Source organism: Neofelis nebulosa, chromosome 11, assembly GCF_028018385.1.
Source record: "Neofelis nebulosa isolate mNeoNeb1 chromosome 11, mNeoNeb1.pri, whole genome shotgun sequence".
NCBI classification, from domain to species: Eukaryota; Metazoa; Chordata; class Mammalia; order Carnivora; family Felidae; genus Neofelis; species Neofelis nebulosa.
The window spans coordinates 40,722,679-40,746,006 of NC_080792.1; the positions used below are offsets into that span (position 1 = coordinate 40,722,679).

The following is a 23,328-nucleotide window of genomic DNA, read 5'->3' on the forward strand; positions in this document are numbered from 1 at the left end:
GAGTCTCTTTCTTAAGAAGCTGGTCATTTGGTATGTGACTGTCTCTTCTCATCCTTACCAGTGCTGGCATTTAACGTGTCCTGGCATTCAGAGGCAGACAGGACCTACCATTCTTTATTACGTTTTCAGATTGAGTGTATTTGTCAGGGCAGGAGTAGGAACTCAGGATATGTCATGACAGAAAGCTGTCAACTTACACGAAAGCTGTCAACCTACACGAGCTTGCTCATAACTCTTACACAGAAAGCTGTAGAGAGGCCTCTCAGTAAAGGTCATCATTTCAGCGAGAAATGAAGCATTCCAAGAGCCTAGACTTCCCACCTAAATTTCTTGAACATTTCCTGACCAATATTCACATACTTACATACAGCATCATCTAGACCAGTGATGTTATAAGCCCTTGTTCAACGCAATAGCCATACCCTCCTCTCAAAAATAGAGAGTAGTGTCTGCATTAGAGGAGATTTTTATTTGAGCCAACCATTAAAAACCATTAAAAATTGGACATGTTTACATAAAAATCCAGATTTCCTGCCTCTGGAAATCAGCAGGTGCTAGAGCTATCAGATTACCGTCTCCACCTTTTTATCAATTTTACCAGTTTACAAGACTTTCCTGGTCATGTAAGTACTCGATCTTCAGACTCCAAAAAATATAATTTTTTTTTCCTGCTTCTAAACACCTACTCTTCAAAGCAAGCATTTGTTACGTTTGTAGGGTGGACTCAAACTGTGCTGTCAGAGAAGCAGAAGACACGATTTCTGCTCTCGGGGCACCTGTGGTCAACTAAGAAAACAATACAAAAAAAGGTGAAATAGGTGGAGAATAATTAAACGTTAAACTCTGGTAATAAAGACAGATGAAGATCAGCATGGACTGAGGTTGTCAGGGAAAACTTCACGGATGACTGGGTTTGAACTAATGCTTCAATTCATTCCCTCATTCAGCCATCATTTATTAAATACCTACTATGTGTCCTACACAGTATTGGGCACTGGGAATAAAATGGTGAATGACACCTCCCCTGCTTTCTTTAGAGAGTTTAGTGTACAAACATAAACATGTAAGTAAATAAGGACAATATAAAATATCATACATGCTTGGATAAAGGTCTCTGAGCAGATAATAAGATCACTAAAGAGTGTGGTCAATTATATACCTGGGATAAGATTTTTTTTTAGAGAGTAGGTGGTGGGTGAATTGATTCTGGATAAATAGAGAAGCCAAAACCAGGGAAAAGAGGAGAGGCATTCCATATGAGGAGTTCAGTATGAGAAAGAGGCATAGTTCCCTATGGGTGGATCTCGTTGGGTTTTAGCATGTTGAGAGGAAAGCGAGGGGCAGATCTTGGAGGGCCTGTGTATTCATTAAGAAGTGAAACTTAGAGTAGATAGAGAGCCACCAAAGTCACAGGATGGAGGGGCAAACATCCCAATCCATTCTCTGCCACCCCAGAGGATGACCTGTAGGGTTGAATCACCAGACTTTCCTGCTCTTTGATTTCCAGATAAGTTCAGCCAGTGGCTAGATAGCCCCAGCAAGAGATGGGCAGGAAGAAAGTGAGGTCCAGGTCTTTCATTCTCTGGCTTTCTCCCTTGAATCACCAGGAGGCAGCTGTGTCTCACCTTCTCAACGTGACCTTGTTTACATCACTTTCTCCTTCCAGTATCTAGGCCCTTCCCTTGTCCCTACACGCCTGTGGTGGTACTTCTCTGACACCGTTCCCAGGTTATCACTGTGCTTCCCCTGCAGCCCACCCACGCACCCTTAGCAATAGTCCCATTGCAAATAATATCCTCTGCAAATGATCCTCACTTAAAATATGATTAGATTTTAATTGGAATCAGTAGTGTAAGGAATGGTTTCCTAGAATGGAAGTCAGGGAGCAAAGCAATCAACTAGAAAATTGGCCAAAGTGGGAGATGGTGCAGTTGGGAACTTACGGTAGTAGTGGAAATGGAGAGGAACCGATTGACACGGGAAGGGGAATGGAGTTGAACTGACAACAGTTAGATGTGAGAGATTAGGGAAAGGGAGGAGTCAAGGATGACTACCCAGGATTCTCACTTGGGTGGCTGCCTGGTTCAAGAAGTGAAAAGATGAGGGGCGCCCGGGTGGCTCAGTCAGTCAAGCAACCAACTTCTGCTCAGGTTATGATCTTGCGGCTCATGAGCTTGAGCCCCGCGTCAGGCTCTGTGCGGACAGCTCAGAGCCTGGAGCCTGCTTCGGACTCGGTGTCTCCCTCTCTCTCTCTGCCTCTCCCCTGCTTGCTCTCTGACTCTCTCTCTCCCAAAAATAAACAAACATTTTTTTTTTTAATTTAAGAAGTTAAAAGGATGCGTTCAGTTTTGCATTCTGTCAATTTTGAGGTCTTTGTGGCAGAGCCGTTGAAGATGCACACCAAGTAGGATGTAGCATGATGTGGAATTCAGGCTAGGTCTGGCTGGAGGGAAGGTTGGTGTGTCGTCAGCCTTCAGGTGGTCCTTGGAGCCAGGATGATAGAGGGGTTCCTCCAGGAGAGCTGAGAGGGCAGGAGAAGAAGTAGAATAAGGGAGGAAGGTGGTCGTGCACAGAACTTAGAATGGCACCAAAAGGATCCATAGTTTTGCCCAGACTGAGAAAAAAGCATGAAAAAAGGCAGAGAGGGAGGGAATGATATTGATTGCCCAGGTGGTGGGGGAAACGCTTGCAGAAGCAGAGTGGAGCGAGATTATGGAGGGACTTGAAAGCTAAGGCAGAAGAGCCTGAGTGGGGCTAGAAATTGAAGGGCGATTACACGTTTATTTATTCTACAAGTGTGCAATGAACACTGAGGTTCTTGAGTGAGATGAAATCCATTCAGGCTGTTTTAAGATGAGCAAAGGGATACTACAAGGGCAGAAATGAAGATAGCCTTAACACCTGAAGCTATAATACTAGTATGCAGTGATGAGGATCAAAGCCAGAAGAGTAGCAGTGAATGCTGAGGGGAGAGGGATTGCAAGGGACGAAAGAGCAAGACCTAGGAGAAAAATGATAATAGAAAAAAGCTAAAAATGACTCCCAAGATTTCCACATTAACTGGTCAGCAGCCATGTTCAAATCTAAGACCTTTATAGGTTCCATCATGTGTACAGTAGTGGTGCCCCAGAAAATTTCTGAGAATTCTGAAGAAGCAACTCGCCAGTTAGATACAATGAAAAATGCAGTTTTCCTGTTTTCAAAACAATAGGGAGACCATTTGTCTGGTGTGAAATAGAATGATTTCAGTTTTGAATCCAGGTCTAGTTAAGTTCAAGGACAGTTTCAGAATTGAAACTAATGGTCTGACTACTTTGTGTTGTATAATCTTAGGTAGAGAAGTAAATAGAAACACCTACAGATAATTTATGGTGAAACTCATTATATTTTGGCTAATGATTTCTTTCTGTTCTTTGGCTTTAATCGCTATTCTGTGTGGTTTTATGTTTTGAGCCTTTGGGTTGATATTCCTTTTCCCCCAATTCTATTTCTACTCCCACCCTCCAAAAACATGATAATTTTAGGAACTAACTAGAAGCAATGTAGGAATTGGATTTTAGAACAGGAAAATGCTGTGTTGTATTTCAAGTTTGTGTTTTTGTTTTATTAATTATGCTCAAGATTAATGGAAATTTCAAAAATTGATAATGCGAGAGAGAACAGAAAATTCACAGAATATGAAATATAAACAACTTAATGATCATAAAAATGAGATCCACCTTTATAATAAGAAAAATGGAATTAAAATCCCAAGAAGGTACTATTTTTCATCTACCAAATTGGCAATGACGAAAAATTTGGCAATAAAGTCTTAGGAAAGGTATGAGGAACCACGTTATTGGTTAGAACTGTAAGTGAGCACAGTCTCTATGAAGGTTAGTTCTGCAGTATCTATCAGAAATAAAAATGCACTTACCTTTTGGCACAGCGATTTGACATTTAGTTATTTTCTCACCAATGTACTTGCATTAAGCATGCAATATGACTTTGGCACAAGGATATTAACTTCAGTATCATTGGCTGGAAAAGATTGAAATAAATCTGAATATCCGTCAATAGGGGACTGGTTCAATTAGTTATGGCATTCGCACGTGGTAGAATATTGTGCAGCTCTTAGAATGAGACAGATTTTTGTGGAATGATGAAGTAACTGTACGGAATGCTACCATATGTTTTGAAAAAAGTGACATTGTGTGTATAGATAGATTGTGTCAAATACTGTCTCTGGATGATGGATGTACAAGAGAATGATAGCCCAGCTTCTGCAAAGAGATCTGAGAAATAGATTGGGAAGGAGACTTACTTTTCACCCTATATCTCTACCCTCTGGTGCTATGTGCATTTTTTGACAATTACATATATTAAGTAACCTGTAAAACTCTTCACCTTACTCAAGAAACGGGAAGCTAAATTATTCTCGAACGCTACCAGTTTCGGTGAAGGGTTTAAGTAAATGACTTTTCATACATTGTTAGTGGAAGTAAACATTTACATAAAGTTTTTAAAGGGCATTATATTGGTTGGTGCGGTTCAAAATAATATACTGCATATCATTTACCTGGCAGTCCTACTTTTTACATTTCAGTCCTATGGAAACTCCAGCCTGCATGCATATGTACAGATAAAAATACAAGAGTATTTGTACAGTTAAATCTTGAGTATAAGTGCAGATTCCTGACCAGGTTTATTTGCTTCCTGAAAAATGGCAACTGGTTTATTATTTCTATCACTGGAGGATTGTTCATTCCTTCATATTTGGAAATGGCCCATTGGTTTTAAAGTTCAGGTATTTGAACCATTTAGATTGTGTTTCATTAGCACAACAGACCTATTAAAAGCAGTTAATGTTGCTGGCCTGTCTCTGAAAGAGGTAAGAGAAGTGAGAAGAATATATTCGTTCATTCATTCATTCATTCATTCACTCACTGTTTAATAAGCATCTACTATGTACCATGTGGGTTTGGTGCTAGGGATGCCACACTGAATCACATCGATACAGTCATGGCATTTCAACCTTCCAGGCTTCCGTTTTCTTAGCCGTTTCTGCTCATTTTGTCTATTCTAAGGTTGCTTTGATGTTCTGATGCCAATTTTGTTGCTTTTGTTTTCTGTTTTATCATTTTGCACCAGTTTATGCAACTTTTTCTGCTCCCAGAATGAGGGATATGCTCTCTTGACTTATGGTCCCACAGATGGATACTAGAGAGGCCTCGGGTCTCATTCCATTTCTTTCTATTTACACACATAAAGTTGACCCCTGTGCCGAAGGGGTGGTGAACAGTAAAACCTTAGCTGTAAAAGAAGATTTACCACAGGGCATGCTCGTTGTCAGCAATTATGGAGACCCGAGAAGCACGAATCACAGGGAGCCCTGTCTTCACCAATGGCATAGAACTTCTTTCTCTCTGATCATTGACCATAACTTCCCTGCCAGTAACATGACAGACCTGAATTTGACCACCTCTGACTCCCCGTTATCTCTGTGCATCTCAGCATTACTGCTTTCTCTTCTTCGTGTGTTTCCATTTTCATTTGCGACAACTGACCTTTTCCCTACAGGTAAAGGAGAATGTGTCGTAGTATAGCTTCTAGCATCCTACAGGTGCCTGAAACTTAGATGCCTCCGGGAGGACCTCTGGCCTCTTAGCTGTGCTTCACATCTCATCCTTTGAGATCAATCACGGTGATCATCTTGAAGGACACACCCACAGAAATGGATATTTTCTCGATGACAGTTCTTCTCAACATATTAATTTTGCAGCATAGTTTTAGAAGTGTATCGTGAAGGCAGTGCAGTTAGTCCCAGTCTTTGCGTTTTCAATATTATCGTAAATTTATTTAAGCTATAATTGACGTGCATGTCACTGGTGTTGAATTTGTTCCTGCGAGTTTCAGCGCTCTGAGCCAGAATGCTTCTCACAATGGAGACCTTTTGAAATCACCAAAGCTGTTGAAAAACAACGCAGTATTCCTTCCTCTCCAAGACCCAAGTTTGACAGTAACATCTCAGAACAGATGTTTCGACAATCTCCAAATGTTTTTATTTGGTGGCACAAAGACTCTGTTATTCATGAAACGGTCTGTTAAAAAATTAGTTCCTTCGTGTGGGGGTTGTGGGAATATGTGCTATGTAAATCGATTTCACATTTTGGCAGGGAACGGGCTCTTCACTCTTTCGATTGTCTCCAGGCTTTGACTCTGACAAGCCACAGCAGTCACAGGGAATATAGTAATGCCAAGAGCTCAGCATCTTTCCCAGAGTACTTTAAAGTTGACTCATCTGCGAGCGTCATATTCTTTTGTAAAAGAATAGAAGCTAAGTAAAAATCCGTAGCAAATTTGTCTTCTAAAATACAGTGAGAGAATATAGCCACTCATGTTCGCCGGTCCTTTGGATTCTTCTAATAAATCCACCTCTGCAGCTTACCCTTCTTCGTGTTAGACTCCTATTGAAAGGAAGAACTGCCATCCTGAGATAAGCAAGGGTCAGCTTGGGATGTGCCCCTCACAGGGCATCTTACGAGAGACCTCAGTGTGACTGTTTACGCGTGTTGGGATATGAGGACTGGTCGCTGTCATTCTAATATCCCATCTTCTTGCCACTACCCTGATCCATACTTTCTACTCTTTCCAGCCGGACAGAGGTCAGCAAACTGTGTGGCCTGAAGTCCAAATCGGACCTGCTGCCTGTTTTTGTAAATTTAATTTGGTCGGAACGCAGCTGCTCCAGTTTATGGATTGTGTATGTCTCCTTTCGGGATACATCGCCAGACGGGAGTAGTGGCAACTGAGACCATTTAGCGCATGGGACCTAAAATCTTTACAGAACAAGTTTGGTAACCGACCCCCCCCCCCCAGTAAGAAGTCACTTATATACTGTGACCCATTGTTTAAAACTTTACATTAAGACATTTGGTATATTTAGATTTTGAAGGCATTTGTAGGGTGTAAGAAATGTAAACTAAAAAATACGGTTTTAGATCATTAAACGTATGACAGGAAAATGTTTAAAATAATAATATATGTATACAAAGAAACATAAGCTTGGGACGCCTGGCTGGCTCAGTTGGAGGAGCCGTGGGTTCAAGTCCTACATTGGGTTCAAGATTACTTACATAAATAAAACTTAAAAAAAAGAAACATATAAACTAAAATCTTTCAAGATAACCTGAAGGAACTATATGGAAAGAAGGAAAGGGAAGTTAACTGTTGGATGGCCAGCAAACATTAAAGAATGGATGAAAAGAGTCTATTTTTCTGATGTACAGTATGTTCAAATGTTAAAACACTTGGTGATATTTTTAATTTTTACAAAATTTTTTTAATGTGTATTTACTTTTTGGAAGAGAGAATGACAGCTTTTGGGGGGGGGGGGCGGGGAACAGAGAGAGAGGGAGACACAGAATCTGAAGCAGGCTCCAGGCTCTGAGCACAAAGCCCAGTGTGGGACTCGAGCTCACGAGATGTGAGATCATGACCTGAGCTGCAATCGGACACTTAACTGACTGAGCCACCCAGGTGCCCCAACATTTGGTCATATTTAGCTGCTACTTTATTTTTATTTTTTCTTTCATCTGTGTATGTTAATTGGTCTCAGAATAGTTTCTTGTAAGTGCCCCCACGTATGTGCACGTGATTCTGAGGTCTTTCTGTTCAACAGACGTAACAAACACAGGTGAGACTACAAATTGAGAATTTACTCAGCTTGATATTGATGCAACGGCCATACCAATTATGATTATTCATTTGGACCATAAGCCACAATATGTCTGAGGCTGCTAAAATAATGTAAGATCACAAACACGATAGAAAAATAACTAAAGAATTGCTTGAAGGACAAGCCCCCAAATTGGGAGAGAAGCAAATGGTGTTAAAGGGATAGAGGTAGTTCTATCTGGAATCCCAGGCTCTGTTATATGAAACAGAATATCAGCAATCATGACAACAGGGCAAGGAAAACCAAATGTAAGAGTTCTAAGGCTCAGGGTGCCTGGGTGGTTCAGTTAGTTGAGCATCTGACTCTTGATTTTGGCTCAGGTCATGATCTCACGGTTTGTGGGTTCGAGCCCCACATTGGGCCCTGGGCTGACAGTGCAGAGCCTCCTTGGGATTCTCTGTCTCCCCCTCCCTCTGCCCCTACCACATGTGCATGCACTCTCTCTCTCTTTAAAATATAAGTAAAAAAAAAAAAATTTTTTTAAGTTCTAACGCTTTCATTTCGTGAGTGGAAACCTATCTTGCCAGGAATTTTTTTTTTTCCTCTGAGAGTACTTTGTCACCTGATAAAGGACTTGAACAGTATCTGCAATCACAGTTTTGTTCTGTTTTTTTTTGGGGGGGGGGGGAGGCAGAGGGGAAGGGAGAGAGAAAATCTTAAGCAGGTTCCATGGAAGCTCAGTGTGGAGCCCGTCTCACGGCTTGATCTCACAACCCCTGAGGTCATGACCTGAGCGGAAATTAAGAGTCAGACGCTTAACTGACGGTGCCACCCAGGCGCCACTGAAAACAGAGTTTTAAAGGAATGCAGAGATGTTCTGGACCTGCACCGTCGGGTACAGCCACTACTAGCCACATGGGATGCTTGCAGTGTGGCTGCTATGAACTGAGGTGTGCCACAGTGTAAAACATACTCAGCATTTTAAAGATGTAATGAAAATAAAAGTAATAATAATAAAAGTAAAAATTATGGTAAAGGCTTAATGCCAAAAAAGAATGGTAAACATCTCACTGTGCTTTCCTGAGCTTAGACATGTTGAATTTGGTGCTATTAGACTTGCAAATATAAATATCCGATAGACCCTTAGATATATGTCTTTAGAAGTTAAAAGAAATTTAGACTCCATCAAATATGTTTTTTATACATTTATGCAGCCATTGGCACAAGAAAAATTCAAGTACTTCAGTGATCTCCAAAGAAATGGCACATTACAGGCAAGAGATGCTTTTTGATGCCTACTGACTTATCTAACTTAAAGAATACTCACTGCGGAGTGCCTGGGTAGCTCCGTCGGTTGAGCATCTGGCAAGGTCATGATCTTGCGGTTTGTGGGTTGGAACCCCACATCCAGCTCTGTGGTAGCAGCGAGAGCCTGCTTGGGATTCTTTCTCTCCCGCTCTCTCTCTCTGCGCCCCCGCTCCCACATGTGCGCTCTCTCTCTTTCTCTCTCTCTCAAAAACAAATAAACTTAGGGGCGCCTGGGTGGCGCAGTCGGTTGAGCGTCCGACTTCAGCCAGGTCACGATCTCGCGGTCCGTGAGTTCGAGCCCCGCGTCAGGCTCTGGGCTGATGGCTCGGAGCCTGGAGCCTGTTTCCGATTCTGTGTCTCCCTCTCTCTCTGCCCCTCCCCCGTTCATGCTCTGTCTCTCTCTGTTCCAAAAATAAATTAAAAAAAAAAAAAAAAAAAGAAATAAAGTTTGCCTATAAAAAAAAAAAAAAACAAATAAACTTAAATATATATATATATATATATGTGTGTGTGTATATACACGTGTGTATATACACATGTGTATATATATATGTATATATACACGTGTGTATATATACACGTATATATATATATATATATATACGTATATATATGTATGTATATATACATACACACACACAAAAAAAAGAATACTCAAGGTTGGCAAGATTGTGGTCCAACTGGGATGTCCATGGAAGAAATCTAAATTGGCTACTCATAGAGATATAAATTGGTTTAGGGATTTTGGAAGGCTAGATAGCCAGGTACTTTAAGCACAAAGAATTGTGTGATACTCTTTGATTTAATAATCCTGCTCTAGAAAATTCATCCCACAAAAGTGAGCCAAAAAGAGAAAAGAAAAGTTCTGTGCATCTTGAGAACAGGAAAGGGACTGAGGGCTGCTAACTGGTTACTTGTGCTGAGTACTTAAAATCACCTCCGTTAATCCTCGCTACAACCCTTTGCAGTGTCCACACTTTATGGGTGAGGAAACAAAGCACAGACAGATTAGTAATTTGTTAGTACTCTCTAAAACTTGTAAGTGGCAGAGTTTGCACTTAAGTCAGTCCTAGCCTAACTCAGACTAAGAACAGAAAAATAGTTAAATCCACTATGAAATGCTGTGCAAACATTATAAATGTATCGTGTCGGGAAATGTCAGAAAATATAGGAAGAAACAGAGATTATATTGGAGATACTTCATAATCATTAAGAATTTGTACAAGGAGGGTCTCCTGGGTGGCTCGGTCGATTAAGCGTCTGACTCTTTATTTGGGCTCAGGTCATGATCTCATAATTGTGAGATCCCACCTTGAGTTGGGCTCCAAGTTGGGCATGGAGCCTGCTTAAGATTCTGTCTTAAAAAAAATTTTTTTTTTCAAAGACTACATAGAACTGAGACAAACAAAAATGTTGCTTTATTGTGGAGGCAGAATTTGTTTAAATAAGTGGTATTGATATTCCTATAATTTTTAAAATTCTGTTGTTTTTATGAATGTAATCTAACATATGTATAATATATAATCGAACATACTTCAGTGTATAATCTAACATATTTTGACTATATTTTCAAATATTTATTCATATCCTTACATATTTATTTTTTTTCAATTTTTTTAACGTTCATTCTTGAGAGAGAGAGAGAAGGAGAGAGAGCATGATGGAGGAGGGGTAGAGCAAGAGAGGGAGACAGAATCTAAAGCAGGCTCCAGGCTCCATGCTGTCAGCACAGAGCCCAATGCGGGGCTCGAACTCAAAAACCGCAAGATCATGACTTGAGCCAAAGTCAGACACTTAACGGACTGAGTCACCCAGGTGCCCCTACCCCTACATATTTCTAAAAGGTATATGAGCTGTTACATTATAACTAAGTGCATTCTCTACATTGTCAATATCACCTACCCCTTAACTCCTGAAAACTCCCCCTTCAAGGTCCATCACCAGCAAAATCCCTATGTCCTTAAAGTTTTCTCTGAAATTACTTGTATCTTGTTAAACCCTAACCTGGGTATGCCCTGAAAACACCACTTCCCTGAAGTCCTCTCGGGTGGCAGCTCTATTTTTTGCCCCAAAGTTGAGAGGATGTGAGTGTTTTCTGAGTTCTTTGGGGCTCCCTTGACCATTCTAATTCCCCCTCCCTAGAAACTCTCAGCTTTAATCTCTCGTCCTCAGACTGTCTCGTCCACTACCCCAACAGTGTTACAGTTATCTACCATGCCCAGAATCCCTCCCTCATTTGTCCGTAATTTTCACTCCTGGCTCACTGCCATTCTCTCCAGCATTACTTCTGTCTTCATTCTTGGGATTTCAGTGCATACATATACGATCCTGCTAATACCCCTGGCCTCTCAGTTTCTCTAGCTTCTCACCACCTCAACCGTTAACCTCCCATGGTTGCCCTCTAGACTGTGTCATCACCAACAGCTGCATGCTTCCATTTTCTCAAATTGCATGCCTTCCACTCTGACTACTCCTCTGCCTGGCCCTTGAGCTCACTCCATCCAGGATTTGGAAATCGACTCCATCAGAACCCACTAGCCATTGATTCCACTACTTTTCACCCTCGTTCCTCCCTCCCAAGATGTTGGGTCCAGCTCAAGTTCCACGGACTGATATTATGTTCACTCCCTTGCATACGTCTTGGCTCCTGTGCCCCTCTTTTGTGTTTCATACTCACTTGGCAGTTTTACAGTCCCGGCTGAATCCCAAGTGTCTGCCCACTTTGGACCAGCCCCTGTTTTTGCACACTGTCAGGAGAAAAACGTACAACTGTCCTGTTGTTTGGTTTCACTTTTAGTTCGTGACCATGAACCTCGAGTGGGAACTTATGGCTGTCCAACAGTCATGGTGGGTCATTCACTCTCAGTGGACTTTACTACAGTCTTCCCCTCCTTCCTGAGCCCTCCCACACCTCCTCTCTCAATCTCAATCTTATTCTCAGCTGATGCCTTCCTTCTGACTTTTGCTGGAAATACGGAAGCAATAAAAAAGAGCTACCAGCTCCCACTGAGCTCTCACAGGTGAGCTCCTGCTGAGGCCCAGCCCCTCCACTCCTATACCCAGGGACATGCTCCAGTAATCCCTTCCTCATCTGCTTGTCCCTCCGTTGGTCATTCCCATCAGCATCCATCATACAAAGAAAAAAAAAAAGCAACACTCCCTTGATCCCATTCCACGTGCTCCCTTTAGCACTCCCATGTCTTTTCTCCCGTTCATTGCAAAACTCCCCAAACATCACCTGCCGTCCATCCCTGTTATTCGCACTTCTCCCTTCTCTTAAATCCACCTCAGTCAGGCTTCCGCCCAACTATTCCGCTGCTCCTGTCAAAGTCAAATTAACTCAGAGTAACTCAAATTACTTCATTTGAGTAAGCTACGGTTAGAATTCTGAGAACACACCTCCCAGTGACGTCAAAGGTCACCTTCTCAGTTAAATACAAGTTGCGAAAGCCGACCGTTGCTAGCCCTCATTCCGGAGTCCTCTCTGAGCGGCATGTGACATCGCTCTCGCTCTTGAAGTGCTCAAATCGTGGCTTCTAGAATGCACCCCTTCTGGATCTGCCTCTTACTCCCCCAGCCAGTCCTTCTTACTCTCCTGGGACTCAAACCTTAGATGTCTTCTCTGTCTATACTTAAGCCTGTGCTCTTCGTCATCAAAGTGCCATGGCTTTAAAGATCAGTGTGCTGATGCCTCCTGGGTTTCCAGCCAGACCTCCCTCTGAGCTCCACACTTACATGATCATCTATGAACTTCTGGGATATCTCTGTATGTCTGATAGACATCCCAGAATGAACTCCCCTACCCCTCCAACCCGGCTTCCTTCAGCTGCTCAGGCCAAATTTGTAACACTTTCCTGCCATTTCCAACCCCCTGCCATCTCACACCTGGATTATTGCAGGAGCCTCCTAACTGCTGTCTCAGCCTCTACACCTTGCACTTCTACAGTGTTCTCAAAACAGCAGCCAGAGTGGTCCTTCTGCACATTGGATAGATCACCTCTTCATGCACACACACCCCCCCTCCCCCACGGCGGCTCTCCATCCCACTCAGATAAAGAATTACAAGTCTTCAAAGCTGTACACAATCTGGCCACCTGTTCTTTCTCTGACTCTCTCTCTCGTCCCTCTTACCTGTTATTCACTCCACTCCGGCCACACTGGCAGCATGCCAAGCGGGCAGCCACCCATCATCCGTCCACAGGTCTTTGAGTAAGCTACGGTTAGACTTCTGAGAACACACCTCCCAGTGACGTCAAAGGTCACCTTCTCAGCCATACCTACGCTGGCCACCCTGCACTCTCTGTCCCCCTCACCCAGCCCTATTTTTAATAACGCTTCTCACCTCCTGACCTATTACATACCCTAGTCATTTTTCGTGTTTATCATTGTCTTCTGCCACAGTGTAAGATTTAGCACAGAGATTTTCATCTGGTCTCTTCATTGACTTCTGTCTAGCATCTAGAGTGATGCCTCCACCGTAGATGCTACCAAAAAAAAAAAAAAAAAAAAAAAAAATGTCTTGAGAGTATGAATGAAAGTTTCCCTGTTTCTGCCCGGTGTCCTGTAGACACACGCTGAGAGATCTGCCTCATTATAGCTTTTAATTCCTTTTCAAGTTTCTCAAGTGTTGTAGTGTAAACAGCGTTCAGAAAATGAGTGCTAAGAACACTTGTCTTTGGCTTGGTTTATTCTAAACTGAAAACAACTCCTAGAATGAAGCAGAAGTATCATAAATATTGAAAGTATATGAACAATAATAGATCCTTGACATTTTGGGGAATATGTTCAAAGTTCTTCACAATCCCCCCAAAGTACAGATACCACAATGGTATATCCTACTGTCATGAACTTTATGCGGAACAGTAAAAAAGAGAGAAGGAAGCGACATGTTGCTGTAGATGGAACTGGCTCCTCTCCAGGCCCACTCACTCCCTGGCCCAGCCTTGCCCTGCTCAGGCTTCACACTTGTGCTGCAGAAACACCACAAATTACAGCGGCTCATGCGCCCTCAGCATCGCCCACATATTGCTGAAACCAAGGATATCAATTCTGTGGGAGCCAAAGGTCCGCTATATTATTTTGTCCTACTCGCAAAAATTTGAAATACTACTTTAAACAAATTAGTTGCCCTGGGGCGTTCGGCCTTTCTTTTAGAACATAGCATGTGTGGGTGTTAATTACAACTAAATGACAAGGGGATTATTATCAAAAACAAAATGAGCAATCGTTTGTAACAGAGTAAGTTTTCACTTTGAGATCAAATTACAAATAAGCATCCATTCAGTTTGATTTTGGTCATCTGGTAATAAACTCTTGATGTGAACAAAAAGATGCAAAGGAGAAAACATATGTGTTTGTACTCATTTTTAAGCTGACTTTTCAATATAGATTCCAGTTCAAGAAAACCTTCTGCCGTGGTAACTTTTTCCCCTCATGATAGTGATCAGAAGCCTTCGTCAAAGAAGAGTGGGAGTAAAGAAAGGGGATGCTGTCGCCACGGTGACAGCTGTCCAGCGTAAACATCTCACATCTCTTCCGTTTATCGTGTATTTTAGGGCAATTCAAGCTGCTGGAACAAGACCGGGATATAAAGGAGCCAGTGCAATATTTCAACAGTGTGGAGGAGGTGGCTAAAGCATTTCCTGAACGCGTGTACGTCATGGAGGAAATAACATTCAACGTGAAGGTAGTTCTAGAAGAACCGAATATGACTCCCTGAAATAAGTTAACTTTCAGGTCACTATGTACACAGTGAGTTCCCCCTGTGCTTCATAGGAGAGTTCCATCTGATGGATTCATGTCAGTGGCCCAAACTGGTCTTTTTAAGAACTGCATGTGCTGTAGATGACCTAACTCTCCAACAGGTTACTGTGTTAACATTATCTTTTGCTAGAACAACTGTCGAGGCAGATCAAAAGTTTTTTTTTTTTAATTTGGGCTTTATTCTCTAATATGTAACAGTTGTTTGGCCAGCTCTTCTGTAAGGCTGGATGCTCCACTTGTGGGAGCAAGCAAAAGGCATATGACAACACTAATACTGAACACTTACTTAAAGAAAAAGGGAGAACCTTCCGGACTGTGCCCTGACATCAGCTTCTATTCATTCCATTATTTGTAGTCTATCTATATCAGTACACAGAGGGAAAATTGATATATAGAATATTGCCCTGTATGTATTTGTTGATGTTTGGTCATCAGAGAAAAGCTAAATTGTGTTTATTGTGCTGTATTTGTTTTGCATTCTTAATGGGACAGTTCTGTCCCCTGGTGCATAATGAGCGAGCTCCTTTGACTAGACTTGCTGTTGAAGAGGGACTAACCAGAGAATCCCTGTCACCAAGGCCCAACCTTATTGCCTGTAAATCCATTGTGTTTTCTTCAAAAACACACACGTTTGCTACAGCATTCTAGAAAGTGTTCACATTGAAAGCATTAACCTCTCTTCATTCAGCAGGAAGTCCAACTAAGTCATGTTCGGTAAACATTTCAATATTTTGGGGGCAAGATGCCCGTTTGTTAGAAATCCACTCTATGTGAAAAACAGACTGCAGGGTATCTTAGTCCAAGAATGCAACAGTGTCTTTGTGGGTGACTCACTCTACCCACACTCCTCAGGAAAGGGGGGAAATGTCTAAGACAGCCTCCCCCCAGGAACTGTGGCCCTGCCCATTTGGTCAGCTAAGCCAAGTCATTCTTCCAATTCTAAAATAGAGCTGCTACTCCACTTTCTTTGGTTTTATTATTAAAATGGGTAGATTTTGTGTCCTGTTAAATTCCTAACTAGCTAAATTATGCTTGTATTCAAAAATATTTATAACTTTTAAGTCCTTGAGTAGCTCAGTCTATGAGTCTTGAACTTAACACCGAAGATTTATGAGAACATGCTCAGTTTTAAACATACCAAGATTCATTGGTCAGGAGTTACTCAAATCCGATTTGAATCTTGTCTCAATAAGATTTAAACCTTTCCTTAAAACTTATATCTAAAATTACCTAAATTGGAAAAAAAAATATTTAGAAAGGGAAGTTAATACTTTTAAACTCTTTTCTTAAAGCAATGTATTTGCTGATAAAGCATGAGAAATCAAGCATAAAAATGTGTTAAGACTTTTTAAAGATTTTGTCAAGTATTAAAGCTTAACATTCAGTCTTTTGCAGCATATTGTTCTTGTAAAAGATTTTTTTTAATGCCTCTAGCAGCTGTTTTTTGTGTGTGAATTTGTATGAAGTCAGCAATTTTTTACAGAATATCATGATTGACTCTGTATATTCAAACATATGTAATAGAGATGCCATTTAAAAATTCAGCATAGCGGTATGAATCTATTTAACACTACTGACCTGTACACTTAAAAATGGTTAAGATGATAAATTTTATGTTACATATATTTTATCACAATTTTTCTTAAAAAAACCCAAAAAGGCTCAGAGACACAGACAAATGGGTAAGTGTACGGAATTCAAGCTTACAGCATCCATAGAGCTGCCTGGACTTGGGCTGAGTTCCTGTGCTCTCCATACATGAATATTTAATACCTCTAGTCTATTACTTAGAAAGGTTTTTTTTCTTACTTTTTTTTTAATGTTTATTCATTTTTGAAAGACAGAGACAGAGCACAAGCAGGGGTGGGGCGGAGAGAGGGGAGGGGGACACAGATCTGAAGCAGGCTCCAGGCTCCGAGCTGTCAGCACAGAGCCTGACGCGGGGCTCGAACTCACGAACCGTGAGATCATGACCTGGGCCGAAGTCGGATGCTCAACCGACTGAGCCACCCAGGCGCCCCTATTACTTACAAAGTTTTGAGATGCTATCACATCCATCTGCCATTAATCATTAAGACATCGTTCACTTATATTCAAAGAAGAAATGATCAAGGAACCTCAGGAAATTTGCACAAAGAAATACACAAAAGTCTGTGTGCTTAGTGAATAAACACCCAAGTAAATAAATAAACCAAGGAGATTTATGGAAAAGATGTCTGGATACCACTTGGACCCCTCAAAAATAAAGTGTTGGAAGTCATGGTCTTTAAGAACTGGTCATAATGTGCATATGCATGTACACAGTACTTAACGTGAGAGCCAAGTGGGGGTAAGGAAATTGTGTGCCCGGTTACTACTTTGCTTGGAGAGGGGGAAAAATAATTAAAAACAGTACAACAGGGATGCCTGGCTGGCTCAGTGAGTAGAGCATGCAATTCTTGATCTCAGGGTCGTGAGTTCAAAGCCCACGTCGGGTGTAGAGATTACTTAAAAAAGCAACAGCAGTACAACATACTCATAAATACAGCTGTTATAAATAAATACTATTAAATGTATAATGTTAAATATCATATAACTATAGATGTTATCCAGAAAGCAGTGTTTTAAGTGGTAACGGAATTCAGGCCTCCTTTCAAAACTTCACCCTCTACTCTCCGCTTCAGGTACAGCAGAAATTAGACCAAGAGGATAAACAGCTCAAGAAATAACTTACAGTTAAGAATTGGTAGCTAACTGGCATCTGGAGAGTCAAAAGGCACAATTATTATTTGAAATAAAGAAATAGAAACGTTTGTATAAACAGTCATATATACTTATAATAACAAATAGAAATGAAGCATAATAAGAATATGGAGTAGAACAGAGGGGTTGAAAACGAACGGGAACTCTATAGTGTTATTACTTTCAAGACTGTAGCAGAACTTGAACAAAAATTTAATGGCTAGGATTAGTACTATACACAAATTTATTTAAAAATAAGCCATTCCTGGGGCGTCTGGGTGGCTCAGTGGGTTGAGCGTCCAACTTCGGTTCACGTCATGATCTCACTGCTTGTGAGTTCGAGCCCCGCATTGGGCTCTGTGCTGACAGCTCAGAGCCTGGATGGAGCCTGCTTGGGATTCTCTGTCTCCCTCTCTCTCTGCGCATCCCCTGCTCATGCTCTGTCTCTCTGTCTCTCAAAAATAAATAAACATTGGGGCACCTGGGTGGCTCAGTCAGTTAAGCATCCGACTTCAGCTCAGGTCATGATCTTGTAGTTCGTGGGTTCGAGCCCCGCATTGGGCTCTGTGGTGACAGCTTGGAGCCTGGAGCCTGCTACGGATTCTGTGTGTGTGCATCTCTCTCTCTGTCTCTCTCTCTCTCTGCTCCTCCCCTACTCATGCTCTCTCTCTCTCTCTCAAAAATAAACATCAAAATTTTTTTAAATAAATAAACAAACATTAAAAAAAGAATTAAAAATAAGCCATTCCAGGGTGCCTGCCTTAGTTGGTAGAGTGTGTGACTCTTAATCTCAGGATTGTTAGTTTGAGCTCCACGTTAGGCATAGAGATAACTTTTAAGAAATCAAAACTAAGCCATTCCTTTTATCTTGAAATTGTCCTTTTTCTTTAAGATTTGTTTTTTAAGGTTTATTTATTTCTTGGCGGGGGGGGGGGGGGAGGCTGGGGCAGAGAGAGAATTCCAAGCAGGCTCCACACTGTCAGAGTGGAGCCCGAAGTAGGATTCAACTCAGGACCATGAGATCATGATCTGAGCTGAAATCAAGAGTTGGACGATTAACCGACTGAGCCACCCAGGCACCCTAAAATTAAATGTTTTTAAAAGATGCCTTGATGTGCTTGAAATCATCTGCCTGATTGCCCCATCATTAACTGCATGAAATGAATTAATATATATTAAATGTTTAATTCTTTAAACAGCAAATATATTTTGAGCACTTCCTGCACGTCTAGGCACTGTTAATAAACATGCAAACACTTGAGATTATAGTCAGTTGAGATTATATATATTGGCAGACAATATATGTACAAGTAGAAATACTACCTCCAAATAAAGGGATCAAGGAGACAGTGAGATGTACAGGGTTTGGAGCTTGGGGCAAGGAATGGGCTTGGGGTATACATTTGTGGCTCAAAAGCTCCTCGATGGCATTTGAAGCCATAGGACAGGTTGAGTTCACCTACATCACGGCTGATTTTTTTTTCCTCCCAGGGACATTTGACAATGTCGGGGTACAATTTTGATTGAGGAAGGGTGAGTGCTACTGACTTCTAGCAGGTAGAGGACAGGGATGCTGCTAAAAACCCTACGATGCACAGGACAGCCCCACACCAAAGATGATCTGGCCCAAAATGGCAGTAGTGCCGAAGCTAGGAAACTCTGACCTAGAGACTAGATAAAGAAGAGAAGAAGAGAAGAGACCAAAGACTGAGCCCTGGAACACCCCTGCATTGAGGTCCAGGAGAGACTGCAAGGAGTAACAGTCAGATGGTGGAGCATGTGGATGGATGTTCCAGAAGCCACAGGACAAAAAGCGTTTCAAAGAGGAAGGGGCAACAGTGTCAAATGCTACTTAGTGATTGGATTAGAGGACTTGGAACTCACTGTGAAACCCAGCAAAATGGAAGCCTTTGGTAGCCTTGACAGGAAGAAAATAACAGCTCAGAGATCCGAAAGTAAGTTTTTGCCTAGGAAGTACACAGTAGGATGGTCCCAGAGTTTTGTCAAGGTATAAATTTCAAGTGAGACTACTCAGCACCAGCTGTTTTCTTCCAGCCATCTTTGGCTTCCAGGATGCAGATACAGAGTAGACAGAGCGTTGCGTTTAATCAGAGCTGGGGCTGTACTAGGTGAGCGTAACAGAAATTAGAAAAAGTGTGGATGAAGTACGCCCTAGAGTGACAGATAGTGATGAGCCATGGACTCCTCACTGGATAAAAAAAGTGTGAATACAAGAAGTATCACCCCAGTGAGAACCTAGGAGTCCTAATATGGGGTTAAGGAACTTCTGAACTGGTTAAGAAAGTGATGTGCAAAATTGGAGTGGTAGTAGAATATAAAATACTTGAAATTGGGGGCACCTGGGTGGCTCAGGAAGTTGAACACCCAACTCTTGATTTTGGCTCAGGTCATGATTCATGGGTTCGAGCCCCATGCTTTTAGCATGGAGCCTCTTTGGGATTTTCTCTGTCCCTCTCTCCCTGCCGCTCCCCTGCTCAGACACACTCTGGGAGACACACTCTCTCAATCTCAAAAATAAATAAACTTTAAAAAATAAATAAAATACTTGAAATCAAACTTTAGGTGGTAATACTGTATAGGAAATGACAGGAGTAGCTATTTTTTTCAAATCTATGTTCTGTTTGAGCATCTAACTAAGGTGGTAGTAAATGGAAGATGAGGGGCACCTGGGTAATTCAGTTAAGCGTCCAGCGTCAGCTCAAGTCATGATCTTGTGGTTCGTGAGTTCGAGCCCCACGTTGGGCTCTGTCAGCACAGAGCCTGCTTTAGATCCTCTCTTTTCCTCTCTCTCTGCCCCTCTCCCATTTGAATGCACACACACACCCTCTCTCTCAAAAATAAATAAACATTTAAAAAAAAAGAAAATGGGAAGTGAGATAGTGAAGGAGATGAAAGAATATGTGGACAGGTAGCCTCTTGCTCATTATCTGTGTACATTGGCTCCAATCTCTCCAAAGCTAATGGCATTCGATATTTTTAAAACAACAGTCACCTGCCTCTTTCACACTGTTTCCTTTATCCATTTCAGTTTTTGGTTCCTGTGGTGAGAGTTCTGTTTCTTTTTACCTGCTTTACTGCATGTTTGTTTTTAACTGTAACCGGCATTTTCTTTCTTGTTTCTTTAGCTGTTCATCAACGATCTCTATTGTCGTGTTCTTTTCCAGTCAGAAGATGACCTATTTCAGTTGGGCATCCCAACTGAGGGCTCATTCCTCTACCTTTTAATAAGAAAAATCGCCACCCAACAATTTGCAGGCATACATCTTCTTTTAAACAAGCTGTCGTGGATCTAAAGAGCATGTTGGAGTGCGTAGTGTAGCTCAGGCTCTGAATTTGGAGCTGAGTTCGCACCCCAAGTCCAGGCATTGACTATGGACACAGAAAGGTCACATGACCCCTTCGGTCCTGGTGTCATCACCTGCAAAATGGGGGTGATTCCACCCTCCTCGTAAACGTTTCATGAGAATTTCATGAAGTAATGGCACTAACGTGCTTTGCAAGTGACTAGTATTGGAGTTCACCAACCACAGCCTCGGAGTAAGGCACCTGTTTCGCAAATAAAGCTTTATTGGGACACAGCCACTGCATCCATATACACATATGTTCGGTGTCTGTGGCTGCTTCCACAATATAACAGTGGAGTTGAGTAATTGTACAGAGACCATATGGCATACAAGTCTAAAATTACTACTGTCTGGCCCTATAAGAAAAAGTTTGCCAACCCCTGATTCAGAACATAAAATCATACTAAAATTAAGTTTCCCATTTAAAAAAAAAAAAAAAAAAAAGAATTCCCAGCACAGATTATTTCACTTACTCTTTATTTAGTACTTTGTACTCTGGACTTTATATTAAAACCTCAGTACAGGGGCGCCTGGGTGGCTCAGTCGGTTGAGCATCCGACTTCAGCTCAGGTCACGATCTCGCCGTCCGTGAGTTCGAGCCCCGCATCGGGCTCTGGGCTGATGGCTCGGAGCCTGGAGCCTGCTTCGGATTCTGTGTCTCCCTCTCTCTCTGCCCCTCCCCCGTTCGTGCTCTGTCTCTCTGTCTCAAAAATAAATAAACGTTAAAAAAAATTTTTTTTTAAATAAATAAATAAAACCTCAGTACATAGTAACTGTTGTTGTTTCAAAATACCCCTTCACCTCAAGTACTTCTTTGGAAACTTATCGTGCTGGTACCCAGTGAATTATTTCAAATGTTTTCCAGCCTTTTGAACTCAGCCCAGTAATGATGAAAAATTTTCCCACACATAACACTTTCTGCCATCAAAATAATGACTAACAAATTCAGTCCTAATTTCAGTTCTGTCTTTACTGAGACATAAGCAGAGGGAAGAAAAGATGGCCTTCAGTTTGGCGATGGGTAACTTGCCATCTCTAAGTGTGGAAGAGACATTCTGGCTTCACTGCTGTCGCCCAAAAGCCTCTTCATTAAAATTAGTGCTCTCGAGTCAGAGAGAGTCCAAATACCCTAATCTGGATGCTATAATGTTGCTATTTTCATTCCAGCTAGTGAGGTCCAAGGTTTCAGCTGTTCCAAGCATAGATTTCCCCAGAGGCAAAATAACAAGTTTGCATTGTCTCAACTGGGGAAAACGTCCCACTGGGGAATTGTGAGATTTCAGTGAGAGCGGGAGCATAGGCACCACCTCTGCCTGCACAGATCTCTTCAGAGCCATTGCCATGTGGTCTGGAGCGAGAGCGAGCTGACGTTCTTGTCACCTACATCTTGGCTTGTGATTACTGGGCTTGGCACCTGTTTTCTGCAGAGGTGATATTGTCTAGCAGCAAAGCTATCCTAATGGGTGGAGAAGGATTGCAGCGTTGTCTTTTTTAATAGGGAAAAAAAAAAATCCTGTTAAGATTCAGAGACTTAAATGCTAACTGAGCTTCTTAATACTGAGAAACATGACTGAGAGTAAAATGATAAAATATTATAAATAATCTCACGGGACTAGGGAGTTTACAGACGGTTTTGAAAATCGTCACGTTTTAGATCTGGAAAGGCCCTTAACACAACACTGAGTCCTACTCCTTTTAGCAAATAGGAAAACTAAGAAACAGATGTTAGCCAACTTCATTGATTCGCACAAAGCCACAAAACTACTTAGCAGCAAAGCTTAGTCTCCTGATTCAATCCGGTCATCTTTGTGCTCCCCCAAATGGTATTTGTGGATTTCAGATAAGGCTCACAATTGTGATCAGAATACCCTTTCGCGTTGACTCAGTAGCTTGCATGGTTAATTCATTTTCTTATTTAAAAATCCAAACAAAGGTGTCCAATAATTACTACCTAGCCAAATCTTCCTGTCTTTTGTACTTTGGAACACCTATGGTCTCACACATGGGACTTGGCAACAGTATGAATGTTACACATGTAAGTTTTTAGATCTTTCCTGACGCAAGCATTTAAAAGAGAAAATCCTACAAGTTAACTTACTGTCAGCATCCGTGCAGCATGTATCTAAGTGAACCCTTTTGAACAACAACAAAAATACTTCTGTAAAGGGTTAGCCCCAAAATTTTAAAGTATTAACCAGTATTATCAGAGAAACAAGGCTACATACAGTTGGGTTCTTGCATTGTTGCTTGAAGCAGTGTTAAAGATACACTGACGTGGCTTCAATGCACCATTGAATAAATAAGGAGAGTTCTAAAGTTTAACGTGAGTGATTCGTGCAACTCGATGCTGAACTTTGGATTTTTTCCAAGGCTTCCAAGTTACTGAGAATCCACTAGGGTTTTATCCCCAACTCATAGATTTGAGGCAATTCATGTGCCTTTTATCTTAACATATTAGTTACCCTTTTTAAGCTGCCATCTGAAAAAGATAAAATAAAGCTCTTCCCCCTGTGC

General features: G+C 41.6%; 1 protein-coding gene across 4 annotated transcripts in view; it reads left to right on the forward strand.

The window, feature by feature from the left end:
• GAREM1 (GRB2 associated regulator of MAPK1 subtype 1) overlaps window positions 1-23,328 on the forward strand; it is a 204,423-nt gene that overhangs the window by 146,176 nt on the left and 34,919 nt on the right. For all 4 annotated transcript variants that reach the window (XM_058692409.1, XM_058692407.1, XM_058692408.1 and 1 more), the window contains one exon: window positions 14,521-14,651. In XM_058692409.1, the coding sequence (XP_058548392.1) occupies window positions 14,521-14,651 (131 nt within the window). The remainder of the gene's footprint in view (window positions 1-14,520; window positions 14,652-23,328) is intronic.